This window comes from Schistocerca americana, chromosome 3, assembly GCF_021461395.2.
Source record: "Schistocerca americana isolate TAMUIC-IGC-003095 chromosome 3, iqSchAmer2.1, whole genome shotgun sequence".
Lineage (NCBI taxonomy): Eukaryota > Metazoa > Arthropoda > Insecta > Orthoptera > Acrididae > Schistocerca > Schistocerca americana.
This window is the reverse complement of record NC_060121.1, coordinates 315841274-315856736: the sequence shown is the minus strand read 5'-3', so window position 1 is coordinate 315856736 and position 15463 is coordinate 315841274. Positions and strand designations below refer to the sequence as shown.

Sequence of the window (15463 nt, the reverse complement as noted above, 5' to 3'; positions counted from 1 at the left end):
CAATGATGACCACGGACACTGATCTCCCGCACTTTGCAGCAGCCGCTGCTGGGGGGAAGGAAGGGGATGTAGTGGCACCACCCGACATTACTATGGAAACCGTGTAGCTGGTGTAATGTTACTGCTGACCACCCTGGTGTCACTATTCAGGTGGCGTTTATCATCAGTAGCACTGTCTGATGGAGCCATACCAGAAACTGGCATATAAGCTAGCGTAGGGCTTTTCTGAGCCAGTCATGGAGTGGGCAGTGAGTGTGCCACCTGTTGGTTTAGGTGCTAGTATCACAGACTCTGTTTGTCTTAGGTGAGCCTTTGATGTAGCATGGACTAGACATTGGTTTGGAATACAGAATAGGTTTGATAAAGGACAACCTTAATGTGGAATAATGAATTATGTACATCACTGTTCTTTTTGAACTGTTGTCAGTTATTTACAACAGACTGCATTAGGGAATAAATATACAGTGAAGCAGTAGTCAAAATGCCTTATTCCTTAAACAGATGTCTACAAGATAATAGTGGGTGAGCACCACATATTGTTCTTACTGTACAGCATGTGTTTGATCGACTAAGATTTTCTTTCTTAAAGATGGGTTACAGCAGAACATTATTCTGTAGGACATTATTAAATGATAATACACTAAACATGCTAGCTTACTGGTTTGGCTGTTGAGATTTGCAATGATTCAAAGTGTAAATGCGGCTGAACTGAGTCATTTTAGAAGTTCAAAAATGTTTTTCCCACTTTTCAGTTCTACTCAATATGAACATCTACAATTTTTGAAGTTTATTCCGCAGTTATTATTTCCTCACTGTGTGTAACATTTATCATTGGTGTAATACATCTACATGTGCAAAACTGAACATGTTGTGTCTTCTTGAAATTGAGAGTGAGGCAAATTGCAGAAAACCACTAGCTGAAACAGGGTCCACAGCCATGACAAACTTCTTGAAAGGAATAATTTTCCTGCATCAGCTGCTATTCATTTCCACTTTATTTTTATTTTGTGTGCTACGACATTTTAGTTATGTAGCCATTCTCAAGCAACTAGATACATATCAGAAAAATATAAGTAGAATACAAATTGCAAAGCTACCATTCGTCATAGTCACCAGAATAAAATCAGACTAAAAACGGAATAAAAAGTATGTTTACAATGTTTAACCCATTAACTACACATATTTTGGCTTATAGTCATTTCCATGGGCTGTTGTGGTTGTCCTGGTGTACAATAAAGTAAATAAAGATTATACACTGTGTAAGGACAATCAAAATATTAAGACACAAAGGAATTACAGACATTGGCTGAGAGCGGGCATTGATTGAAATCAATGGGGAAGGTTGATAATTTGTGCTGGACCGGGCGTTGAACCTGGGTCTCCACCTTACTAGGTAGACGCGCTGACCACTGCGCCATCCAGACACAGTGGTCAATGCAAGGCAGCACGGGCTACCCTAGCATGCCTCCTGGCAGACCCAAATTCTTAACCTATCCTATGTCCCTTGCCCATTATTCTCATTACCTGTGGCATTTCACCGATTCGCATAAAAGAGTGTGAGCCTGGTGTGCATCCCCACTTTGCCTTAATTCATAGTGGCTGTTGGATCAAAATGGTGTCTGTTATTTCAGATACGTCTGAAAGAACAGACACCACATACATATAATTAAGGTGAGGATGGCCAATGATCTCTTTAGTGTGGATGCACACCAGGCTTGAACTCTTATCAGAATTGGTGAAATGCCACAAGTAATGATGATAACAGACAACACAAGTAATGAGGATAACAAACAAGGGGCACTACATTCATAGTGTGCGGATAGGTTGAGAATTTGAGTCTGATGGGAGGTGTGCTAAGATAGTCTGTGCAGTTGCAATGACCACTGTGTCTGAATGGCTTAATGGTCAAATCATCTGCCTAGCATGCAGGAGACCTTCGTTCAAATCTTAGTCCGGCACAAATTTTCAACTTTCCCCATTGATTACAATCAATGACCGCTCATAGCCAACGTCTGTAATTCCTGTGTGTCTGTAATAATGGCTGTTGGATCAAAAAGAGAAGGCAAAAGTTTAAAATGGCATAATGAAATGGTTTGTTGCAAACTGTATGTAACAACTGTTGCAATGATATCATCAGAACAACTTCCAATTCAATACTATAGTTTATGATCCTTGTACATATGATTAACTGAGAATAATCCTTCTTTCTTTCCCTTCCTAACACTTATGTTAACACAGACCATACATACAGTGTACCTGGCCACACACATTTATCTTTCCCTTGCTTGCGACGAGATGTTGCTGCACACAGATCAATGCTCCCTGAAATGTAAATGGTGTGGCTGTGTGCTACTGTTTATACTGAACCAAATATCATGGCTACAGTTTTCAAGCCCATTAATGTGGTTAACCATTTTATTATCTTACATTGGTTGAATTATTAAGTGCAACTCTTTGCATTCTTTTGGTTAGATGTAACATTATCCATTGATTGGCCATACTATCAATTCTACAAAATCTCAGTTTATCTAGGAGGATACTCTTGACTCTCACAGTCAGATAGGTCAGCCTGTTTGGTTCATTATTTGATGGCACTCTGGACCTCATCATTGGTAGAAAACCCTTTTCCACCCATAAACAACTTCAGAGGGGTGAAAAGATGACCTCATCATTGGTAGAAAACCATTTTTCTCCCATAAACAACTCTAGAGGGGTGAAACGATGAAAATCTGAAGGTGACACTTAAGGGCTATGAGTAGGATCATTGATGATGTTCCAACCAATTGAAACCAAGAGTTGCTTTGTGGCATTGGCTGCATTGGGGCATGTATTGCATGTAACAAGTACATTCCCGTCATTAACATTCCCCCTCTTTTGTTCTGTATCATCATCTATAGTTTTTTAGGGTGTCACAATACTGCACAGATTAACTGTTTCCCCCTGGAGCAAAAATTCAATGAGGAGAAATCCCTTCACAGTCTCCAAAGACAGCGGCCATGATTTTTCCGACTGAAACAATGGGTTTGAAATTTTTCACTTATGGTGGAGAGAGATGTCACCACTGCACTGATTGTCTTTTCATCTCAGGGATGTAGTTAGCACCCCCCCCCCCCCCCCCCCCAACAATCCAGTGTCAGTCACAATGGAGTCAAGGAACCATTCACATTCCATTTCGAAACACTCAAGAAATTCCCTTGAAGGTGTGGTTCTGTTGACTACATATTGACCTTGGAGCTGTTATGGTACCCACTTAACACACAATTTTCAAAAACCAAGATCTGGAGATTCCTAGAAACATTTTGTTCATCTCGTCCTATGATTGCCACATATTGTTTCTTTGATCCCATTCACCATCTCATTGGTCATGACAGAAAGATGCCCACTCCTTTGTTCATTATAAACATTCATTTTGTCAACTTCAAACTCACAACACCAATTGTACACATTATTATGATTCATCACACCATCCCTATAAATCTGGAAAGGCACATTTCCCTCTGCAAGAAGAAACAGGATTACTCTCCTCACTTCACAGCTGGCAGCACTCAGAATAAAGACACTCATTTCAATACAGCACTACAACAAGAGTTTTCCACTGACTGAGATAAATGAGTGTGCATTCTTCAGTCAACACTTTTGGCTTGAATACAGTGCTGCCAACTTTGTCATAAGTGAAAAAATCCCTTAAACGTCAGAGTCACAGTACTCTTACTTACTGGACATGCCTGGAAATGAACCAAGTGATATTCATATTATTTATCTCAAGTTTCTCTCACTAAATCTGATCACTGACTGCTGTTCAAGTTAACTAAAGAGCAGTCCTGTGCACCTACTTTCCTCCAGCAACTGCCAACATGTAAGTCTCTCCTTATGATTAAAGTTAGTTCAACCCAGCTCCAGAAATATTAAGGAAAGTGAATCTACACAATGAATCCTGAGCTAAAAACAAAGGAATGTGGGACAGAAATAAATGCAATATCTAAAATAAGTTAGATCTCTGAAGAAATAAATGAAAAGTAAAATCACTAAAAAATAATTAAAAAGGGTGCAAAACAGCCTTTTGTTGTTAGCCAGAAAGAGGCCCAAAGTTCTTAGAAATTCTCTGCAACAAAATAAATAGAGAGTCATAATGCATTGTGGGCTGAGAGACCCAGAGATGCTTTAAGGTCACATGGAGACCACAGCACTGGTAAATTGTGGGAAACCTATTCAGTCCTTATATTTTTTTGAATGCATTATTTTACTTTCAATTAACACCTGACAATGGCATATAATGAAATTCTGTTTCACTAATTTAAGCACTAACATATGCTATGTGATCACTTCTGAATCATTATTGGGCAACACAGTCAACATTAAGTAAGACATTAAAATTATCTATCTCATTCAATCTTATCAGCTCAATTAAAATAGTGATAAACACTGTTTTCAAGTAATAATTCTGCACCATAAACTTGAAATAAAGCTTTTTACCATATCTGACTTAGGTCACGTATATACTGAAAGTGACCCAGTGATCACGGCATTCTGCTCTTTATTTTCACTAAGTGGAAAGAGTAAAGCAGCCATTGTTCCATTACCACTGCTCAAATTAATGGCAAGCAGACCTCCTAACGCAGACACTAACTTGTGCAGACTATATTGCAATTAATTACAGATTATTACAGCTTACATTTAAGTAAAACATATCACAATATACAAATATAAAATATAGACTTCTTGAAGGAACAACACCGCAGTTTTCAGCCGGACAGCAAAATGTTGCGACAAACATTTTGGCTAAGCCTCAGCTATGTCATGCATAGTGGTTAAAGCTGAAGATCTAACATTGTATTTCAGCAGAAAAGAATGAGCACAGTGACGCATCAGCATGGGTTGGTTGTTAAAGTATGCAGGTACATTTTACCAAAATGCGTTGAAGCAGCTGTAAAGGCTAGCTGTGTGTGAACCTAGAGTTAGTAAAAGGAACATAAAAAAGGATGGAAAAAACAGCACTAAGAGCTAGATTTCTTAATTTGGAAGAACAGCTGTCACACTTTGGAAGTGTTCTGCTTGTCCAACTGTTTCATTGAGCAGCCTATGTTACTAGTTGCAAAGTGACATAAACATGGAGTTTTAGATGAGTTTTGTCAATAATATTCTAGCACAAATTTGCAATAGTGCACAGCAGATCACAGTCAAACAGAGCACATAGATAAAACTTTTGGCGATTAGTTATGCATAAAATATGGTTTAATAAAATAAAATTACATTGTATGTATTCTTTAAATGATCAAACATACAAACAATTATTTGTCAATGACCTGTCATTTTCAGTGCTTTAGAAATACTAAACAATCATGCCCATGTAATTGTAAACAATATTATTATAGTCAATTCAAACCTGCTAATGATTAATTTTTCCCCTAGAAAGTAAGCAACGTGGCTGCAAAGCTCCTGATAGTGTAGGGCCTATAGCATGTGCTAAGTGTGCTATTTATGCTACGTGTGCTATAGAGATGAACTACCTCTGGGAAGATCCTGAAAGACAGATTCAGCTGCCTGACTTGAATGAGTTTTCTTCCTCCACACACAATGGTCCCTTTCCTCACAGTGTGTGAGAATTGTGTCCGAGATGTAACTGTTGAGTGTAGGTAACTGCAATATTTGTCTATAGTGTGGTGTCATGTTTGTGAGGTATGGCGATACGAGAAGGGAGAGGGTGAAACCCAGCTGCCAGCATGTAACATATTCCTCTAGAATAGCACAAAAGGAACACTGAGCTTATTGTTGCCGTCTGACAGATGGATTGATGGATCAACAAGCCACCATCAACAGTTTCACATGCCCTGACTCTGAGAGGCAATGTGAAGAGGTTTCAAAATTATTCCAGGAGATTGATAAGTATCCTACAAATTAGACATGATAACACAAGCATGTATAATTTGTTATGCATTAAATTAATGTAAATAATATGTAAGAAAGAGAGAAAAATGTCTACAAGTAAAGCAAAGTAAAATGCAAGTTTTCTACAATAATGTCAAGAGAACAACTTAAAGTGTAGATAATCACATGGAATAACAATTCCAGAATAGGATTTTTGATTGTAAATGTTGTTATTTCTAACTCCTTACTCATCCCTGTCTGTGTCTCCCGGTGAAGCATGCAGGCCGACTTTTTCTTTCGACACTACCTACCCTTCCTGTCTATCAATTCTGCTAGTTCCTTTCTCACTTCTGTGACACAAAGAATTAACTTCATAGTTCCATAAGCTCAGGAGCTGGCACCATTTTCTATACATATTCTGCTTGGTCCTGTTTAAATAGCTAGTGACCATGTGGACAGTTCCTATCACTTTATTATCTCCATTTCTGAATCCCACATATTACACTATAAGTGTAAAAATGGGATACAACAATATATCTCAGTCTTATAGCTTTTTACATTGTTCTCATCCAATCTTACACACTAACCTGAAGATGCAGCTGCAGGAGTGTTGACCTTACGTCCGAGGATAGTAGCCATGTCACCAACTGGATCTTCATTTCCATTGTGACTGGAAGCCACTGTTGCGCAGTTGCCTCCTAGACATGGAGGAAGTGGCAAAGATGTTGGTGGAGGGGGTGGGGGAAGTGGAGGGGGAGGGGGAGGTGGAGGTGGAGGGGGAGGAGGAGGTGGAGGTGGTGGAGCTCGCTTCAGTTCCTCTATTTCATTCTGTAGCTCTGTCACTGTAAAACAAAATACAACATAAGACACAGCAAAATTTAGAGAGCGAAAAGGAAGTAGAGAAGGACCAGGATGCGAAGAAAATAGTTGTAAGTGCACAACAAAGGACCAGAATATCATGGAATAATTTAGTTAGGAGAACCACCTTGGATAAAATAAAAATCAAAAGCCTTTTGATTATAAAATGTTTTCTCGGTCTCCAAAACCATATTTTAACACTTTTTGACTTTTTCTCCTTCATATATGCTCCTTCCATTGCTTCCCATATGACTTATGTATGTCAGATGGCCATGGAAAGTGTGCAGTGAGCACTAACATTGCACTCATCTTTGCAGCCCACCAAGCCTGCCATTATAGAGCATGGTCTTCACTGGACATCAGATGGAATATAAGAAAATAATAATTCTGACTATAGCAACATTGCTTTGGGCCTTCATTATTAAGAAATCTGTACAGATACACACTAAATAAAACCTTATTAATCATGACAGTTACTATCAATTAGACAACACAAGGAGTCCCACCATTTTCACCAACTGCTACTGGCGTAGACAACACAATATGCTGAAGGCTGCAGTGAGTGGCAACTCATTGGGCAGCTGAGTTAGGAAACAATCCAACAGTATCAGATTGCAGAAGTGGTGATAGAATCCTGTTTATCATTTAATATCACCTAGTGATGCCACAGAACTCTACAAAATGAAATGAGCATGTGAAATTATTAGTAAGGAAGGCAAATGGAAAACTTTCTATATTGGATGGATTTTGCATAAGTACAGTGCATGTGTTAAAGAATATTCATGCAAAACTCTAGTGCAACTTCTGCTCAAGTAGAGATCGATTGTTGGTGATCCTTATTGAGTGCCCCCTGTCCATTACAAATTTAGTGTGTGGACAGCAAGTTGTAAATGTGGGTCTCACAGGGAATGTGCCAGAGATAAGTCCCTGCAGTCACACTGTCGTCTGTGTCCTCAATGGCTCAGTCGGATAGAGCGTCTGCCATGTGAGCAGGAGATCCAGGGATTGAGTCCCAGTCAGTCATTTTCAACTGTCCCCATTGATATTTATCAACACCTGTAAGCAATTAATGGTCTGGATTTCATTGTAATTTCATTCATTTGGACATGTCTGAAAGAACAGATGCCATCTTCATATACAAGGGTAAGTCAATTATTACCTGAAATTTAGTTATATTTTTGTTTATTTTGGTAGTACTGTCATTTTATGTTGACAACTCATGCTTTGTTTATTTGTTGTTATATCTTTGCAATTTTCAAGCTGCTAGGTTAGTTTCGTTATGGATGCTGTACTGTTAATCATGGCTGCTCCACTGTCTATTTGTAACAAAGGAGAGCAATGTTCAGTGATCCATTTTTTGTGGTCGGAAGGAGTATCAGGGGGCAAAATTCATCGAAGACATTCGGTACAGTAACAGAACAGTGTTTTGCCACAACGGAGTGTCTACAAATGGATTGAAAAATTCTGAAATTGTCGCACAAGTGTTACACACGATGAAGGAGCCGGACAACTGTTTACCACCACAAATGAAGAAACCATTGAGTTTTCGTGTGAAATGGTTCTCTTAGACAGGCGATTAACTGTTGACGAAATGGCACATCATCTGCAAATTAGTCATGGTTCTGCCTAAGAAATCATCCACAACAGACTTGGGTTTCATAAATTTTGTGCAAGATGGGTCCCAAAACAATTCACACAGCTGCATAAACAAACATGCTTGCACATCTGCAAGAAACATTTGGATCGCTATGGTAACGAAGGGGACAACTTCTTAGACAGGATCATTACTGGTGAAGAAACATGCTTCTATCATTATGAGCCGGAGTGTTAACGGCAGAGTATGGAACGGAAACATCCAAATTCACCATGCAAGAAAAAATTTAAGACCCACCTGTCTGCAGGAAAACATGCTTATGGTTTTTGGGATGCACAAGGTTCAGTACTGGAACATTATGGAGAAAGGGACATAACAATAAATGGTGTATGTTGCAGTGAGATGCTTACTGCCAGGCTAAAGCCTGCAATTCGAAGCAAATGCCAAGGATTGCTGTCAAAAGGTATTGTGTTGTATGACAATGCCCGTCTACATACTGTTGCGCACACTGCTGAAACACTCCAGAAACTCAAATTTGAAGTACTGGATCATCCACCATATAGTCCTGATCTTGCCCCTTGTGACTGTCACTTGTTTGGTCCACTCAAACAGGCATTAAGGGGCCATCGATTTGCCTCGGACGAAGCAGTGAAAGAAGCGGTGCATTCCTGGCTCACAGCTCAACCGAGAACCCTCTTTTATCAGGAAGCTTGTACAGCGATGGACCAACTGTGTTGAAACACAATGAGACTATGTCGAAAAATGATGTTCTTGTAAGTCCCCTATTTGATTACAACAAAATTTTATAACTAATTTGCAGATGATAATTGACTTACCCTCATAGCAAGGCTTACTGGCCAATGATCTTCTTCAGTGTGGATGCACTCGCATTGCTCAAACTCTTACGGAAATCGGTAGACAGACTGCCGCAAGTAATGAGTATAGTGGGTAGGGGCACTACAAATGTAGAGTGTGGACAGTAAGATGGAAATGTGGGTCTCATGGGGAGTGTGCTAGAGATAAGTCCCTGCAGCCGCACTATCCTCTGTGTCCTCAATGGCTCAGTCAGATAGACCGTCTGCCATGTAAGCAGGAGATGTTGAGTTCGAGTCCCGGTCAGGGCACACATTTTCAACTGTCCCCATTGATATTTATCAAGGCCTTAAGTGTTAATGGTCTGGATTTCTTTGTAATTTCATAACAGGTAAGTACTGAAAATCCAATCCAAAAGTTGTGGTGGCATTATAGAGCCACAAAAGTAATGCTCAGGAGGCTTATATGGGAATCACTGAACGAAAAATGACTGTGTTCTAACAGACCATTTTGATAAATTCAAGGAACTGGCAAATTCAGATTTCAGTATGTATCTGCTAGCTGTACCGTATAATTTCCAAACATATCATGAGAATAAGATAGGGCCTGTCCAGATATACACAATATCAAATGAGGTTCTCTCCATCATCTAGAGTACAATGACTGTCGAATATTTATTTAGGTGCAGATGCAGTAACTCCAACTCCTTATCCAAGTTGTGGAAGGTGGGTAACAACTCAAAGTTTTGGATAACCTGTAGGTGCAAGTTTTTATGGAGACACTGCCCCACAAAATCAATACAAAAATTGTGGTGGCCTTACAAAGCCACAAAAAACTATTTCTAATGGAACTCTGTTGAAGTCTTCAACAGAATTAACATGAGAGAGAATGGTCTACAGTTTGCCAGAGATGATGATGGAGAGATAGATTTCCAAAAGCTAAGACAGACATCCCTATAAGAAATTTACTATCCACAAGACCTTGAAGGTCACCATCTCACCATCCGGCTACCATGGCAAGAGGCATGTAGACTCAAAATACCCTAAAATAGTTTTGGTGCAGATTAGGACCTACAGAGCGATGAATCTGACAATAAATGTGGAGTATCACTGGATAAATCCCGGGATTTGTACATTTCACACGTGCATTTGGCTAGTACATTTGTGATGGGTGGAAGAAGATAGCAAGTAACTTGATAACCACATTCAAAATTTGCTATGAAAGCCATGATAACTTCATCACAATTTATATGGAGTCAAAGCCCTGTTAACATACAAAATATGAACAATGCTAAAATGAACATAAGAAGAGTGAGACAAGAAGTGTTCAATCGATTCAAAAGTAAAGTTCTGCCTACCAATGTTACCAAAAAATCCTTAGAAGTTTTAGTCTTATGTTTAGTCAGAAAATGAATCAAATTAATTGAAATAGCTCAGTCTTCCAAAATAGTTCCACTGCAAAATATGGTAATACGCTTTCTCCTTTTAATCAATCTATGAATGTTAAAATGAGAGATATTAAGTTAATGATCCTACAACAGAAAATGAACTAAACTTGTTTAACAGGGAAAAAGAAACCTAGACTTAATGTAAAACATGTACAGTTATGTAAAAATTATAAAAAGGGGCTTGTTCCCCTCCTGACGGTAGTCTGTCAGATTTCTTGAGCAACAAAATATTCTAAGTGACTGGAAAAAGTTACAGGTCATTCTCATTGTCAAGAGGGCTCATTGGAGAGATGTACATAACTACAGATCAATAAATCATTCTTAATGGGATGAAATTATCAAATGTGAAAGTAATTTTGGGTGTATTTCAATGGTAATTACTGTTCATGACATGTACAAATGACGTAGCCAATGATGTTGGAAGCTCTGTGCATCTGTATGATGATGATGCTGTATATAACAAAGCAGCAATGCCCGAAAACTTCTGCACTGACACTTGGTGCCACAACTGGCTGTTGACTCCCAACACAAAATCTGTGGTGTTAACTTTGGGAATGGGAATATTACACCAAAGCATGAAAAACAGTCTGGTAAACAAGGGCTCAAAACTGCATATCTTAAGAGCTATGAGCACTTGTCCATCTTTGATACCATGAAACACATCTCTTCTACTGAATAAGTGATCATAACTCTTGTTGTTGTGGTCTTCAGTCCTGAGACTGGTTTGATGCAGCTCTCCATGCTACTCTATCCTGTGCAAGCTTCTTCATCTCCCAGTACCTACTGCAACCTACATCCTTCTGAATCTGCTTAGTGTATTCATCTCTTGGTCTCCCTCTACAATTTTTACTATCCACGCTGCCCTCCAATACTAAATTGGTGATCCCTTGATGCCTCAGAACATGTCCTACCAACCGATCCCTTCTTCTAGTCAAGTTGTGCCACAAACTTCTCTTCTCCACAATCCTATTCAATACCTCCTCATTAGTTATGTGATCTACCCATCTAATCTTCAGCATTCTTCTGTAGCACCACATTTCGAAAGCTTCTATTCTCTTCTTGTCCAAAGTATTTATTGTCCACATTTCACTTCCATACATCGCTACACTCCATAAAAATACTTTCAGAAATGACTTCCTGACACTTAAATCTATACTCAATGTTATCAAATTTCTCTTCTTCAGAAACGCCTTCCTTGCCATTGCCAGTCTACATTTTATATCCTCTCTACTTCGACCATCATCAGTTATTTTGCTCCCCAAATAGCAAAACTCCTTTACTACTTTAAGTGTCTCATTTCCTAATCTAATTCCCTCAACATCACCCAACTTAATTCGACAACATTCCATTATCCTCGTTTTGCTTTTGTTGATGTTCATCTTATATCCTCCCTTCAAGACACTGTACATTCTGTTCAACTGCTCTTTCAAGTCCTTTGCTGTCTCTGACACAATTACAATGTCATCGGCAAACCTCAAAGTTTTTATTTCTTCTCCATGGATTTTGATTCCTACTCCGAATTTTTCTTTTGTTTCCTTCACTGCTTGCTCAATATACAGACTGAATAACATCAGGGAATGGCTACAACCCTGTATGACTCCCTTCCCAACCACTGCTTCCCTTTGATGTCCCTCAACTCTTATAACTGCCATCTGGTTTCTGTACAAATTGTAAATAGCCTTTCGCTCCCTGTATTTTACCCCTGCCACCTTCAGAATTTGAAAGAGAGTATTCCAGTCAACATTGTCAAAAGTTTTCTCTAAGTCTACAAATGCTAGAAACGTAGGTTTGCCTTTCCTTAATCTAGCTTCTAAGATAAGTCGTAGGGTCAGTATTGCCTCACGTGTTCCAAGATACACATTTTAGAGGCCATGTTTACTAGACGTTTATTTCTTGTTACAGTGTATGAACTTGCCCCCAAAGCTTGTAAAATTATTTTTGTAGCAACCTTTGTAAGTTCTGAGGATGATCAACCTACTTTGACAAGGTGCCGAGGCCCTAAGAAGATGTATAATTATTAAAATGAGAATCTTACATTCAGATTGATTCATACTATACTGAGACTATGTTGGACATTGATAAAGTTCGATGATGTATGTTCAAAGTATTCATGATTGTTGTCAATATATAGTTCACATCAATGAAGTGAGTCAGTATGTTATTTAACAGTAATTAGAAAGGCAGTGTTGTTTTTTCCAAACAGCACTTATGAGGGAGTCCATCATAGCCTTCCAAGAGCGCACGGTTGAAAATGTATCTATTAAAATAGGACACTACAGAACATAATGTATTGTACATAAACAGGCAGAAAAACCCAACATTGTTCAATCATATGATTTGTGAGTAATCACAGGAAACAGCGGCAAACATAAAAAATCTAGGAACATGTGGTCAGAATGACAAAGTGAAAGAACCAAATGAAACTAGATGTAGGAAAAGTAGATGCAACATTTAGATTTATTAGAAGAATCCTAAAGAAACAGAACCAATCCTGTGGATGGTTGGACTGCTGACACCAAAGTTTTTGGATAGTCTGCATAACCAGTTATGCTGGCCTCTGATGCAGTATATATAGGGATCGTGTCCACCCCTTCAGCATAATATCTTTGCAGATATATGATGTTTATTGATAATGCACTCTCACACAAAGTGCTGATATTAATTATACACATCAATCATTAGTTACCAAACGGGAAAGCGCTGGTAGATAGACACAATAAAAAACACACAAATATCAAGCTTTTGCAACCCACGGTTGCTTCATCAGGAAAGAGGGAAGGAGAAGGAAAGACGAAAGGATGTGGGTTTTAAGGGCGAGGGTAAGGAGTCATTCCAATCCCGGGAGCGGAAAGACTTACCTTAGGGGGAAAATGGGACAGGTATACACTCACACACACACACACATATCCATCCGCACATATACAGACACTAGCAGACATATGTAAAGGCAAAGAGTTTGGGCAAAGATGTCAGTCGAGGTGGAAGTACAGAGGCAGTCTTTGCCTTTACATATGTCTGGTAAGTCTTTCCACTCCCTGGATTGGAATGACTCCTTACCCTCTCCCTTAAAACCCACATCCTTTCGTCTTTCCCTCTCCTTCCCTCTTTCCTGATGAAGTAACCATCGGTTGCGAAAGCTTGATATTGGTAAGTCACAGCATCATCTTTTTTTAATATATTTTTCCCATGTGGAATGCTTCTTTCTATTATATTCAATCATTAGTTATATCTACAACACTAGCTTTGCTGGAACAATTAGACATAATTAAAATGAAAAAAACAAAAGTAAAAACTCAACCAAAATTTTATAACGATGTGGCCATCTTTATGGAATTGTAACATGGGGAATCACCAAAAAACAGATAATGGGCACGTAGAGGTAGCAAAAGAGAAAAGGGTAGTTTAATTAGTGAGTAAGACTGTGGAATGGGATATGAAATAATTGACTCATAAAAGAGCTTAAAGGTTCCAATATCAGTACAAAAATAAAAGCTAGTAAAAGAAAATGTATGGATGAATGGATTTTTGGGAGACATTAGAACAAAAGATATGAGAGGACCTGGTACAGGTCATGAAGTACAAATACCTTGAAAATGATAGGTTGGTGAATAAACCAAAGGCAGAAGTCATTTACTTGAATACAGTATTTTGAAGCAGTATAATTAATGTAAAATAATAAATGGATTACTTAAATAATTCACCAATCAGTGAGTCACATGCATTATGTATTTAGTTTGAATAAATATTTCAACTATAAATATTAAACAGCAAAAGTGAATAATGTTAATTTGATTGGAAAAGCACATAAAAAATTTAAAAAAAATAACTCTCCATTAATATTCTAGTGTGGTAATCACCTTTAGAGGTAAGGTCAGCTGCCGAGGACTCAGCACGCTCAGCTCTTTGCAGTACACACTGTAGTTCTGCTTCGGACAACTTCAACCGTTCTTCCAGCAACTCTAGTTGTGCAGCTGCATCATTCTGATCCAAGCGATCCTAATCAACATAAACAGCCATAATCACAAATATATACATATTCAAGAGAGTCATGTGCAAAACACACACACACACACACACACACACACACACACACAGACAGAGAGAGAGAGAGAGATGTGTGATAAAAGAAGTTCTCCGAATCCAAAAGACTGAAATGTTATTGGATACATAATCACAAAAAACCACCTGATTCCTAGACCACTCTATGTTATATTTTATAAGTGCTTAGAATGTGGCATTTCCATGAGTCAATAAAAATTTCTAAGGTCACACCAGTTTTTAATACACCTCTCACAAAAATATTGACTTCTTTCTATTGTCCTAATCTTCTATAAAATACACACATCAAAAAAAGTTTTGCATGACCCCAGTTCCCAGAACTCCTGAAGATAGACATTGACTGTGGATATTGTATCACAGACACAGTCCCTTTGACTATTCAGAGATGTCACTAAAACCGCCCAAACCAAGCATGAGCAGTGCTTATTAGACGGCGCAGGAAGGTGTACAGCTTGGGTTAGTGTGAACATTTACTAGTTTTTTGCAAGTAATCCTGATACAGATGAAACACTGTTGTTCACATCACTAAGGAATTATTTGTCATAGTTTGACTGTTTTCTGATCCTGAACTTTAGCCTTACACTATAATATGATTTATCAGTACACTGCAAGTCAGTGGCAACAAATGACCAGATATGTATTATTCGACTCCACATGGGATGAAAATTGGTGAAACTTCTAAGCAGTCTCTCAGAAAATGGCAGGCTGAATTGTTCTGAGCAGTAGAAGAAAATGGAAATGTGTGTCGATTCAAGTGGGTCCTACTTTGTAGGTGACCATATCTGGTAAGGACACAAATTTCCAGCATCAGTATTTTATTTCATGAC

At 38.6% G+C, this 15463-nt stretch overlaps 1 protein-coding gene across 1 annotated transcript in view; it reads right to left on the bottom strand.

Moving 5' to 3' along the window:
* Positions 1-15463, bottom strand: part of LOC124605686 (shootin-1-like) — a 302657-nt gene that overhangs the window by 14239 nt on the left and 272955 nt on the right. The window contains exons 9-10 of the mRNA XM_047137542.1: positions 14435-14573; positions 6453-6707 (exon numbers count right to left, since the gene is read on the bottom strand). Coding sequence (XP_046993498.1) covers positions 6453-6707; positions 14435-14573 — 394 coding nt within the window. The remainder of the gene's footprint in view (positions 1-6452; positions 6708-14434; positions 14574-15463) is intronic.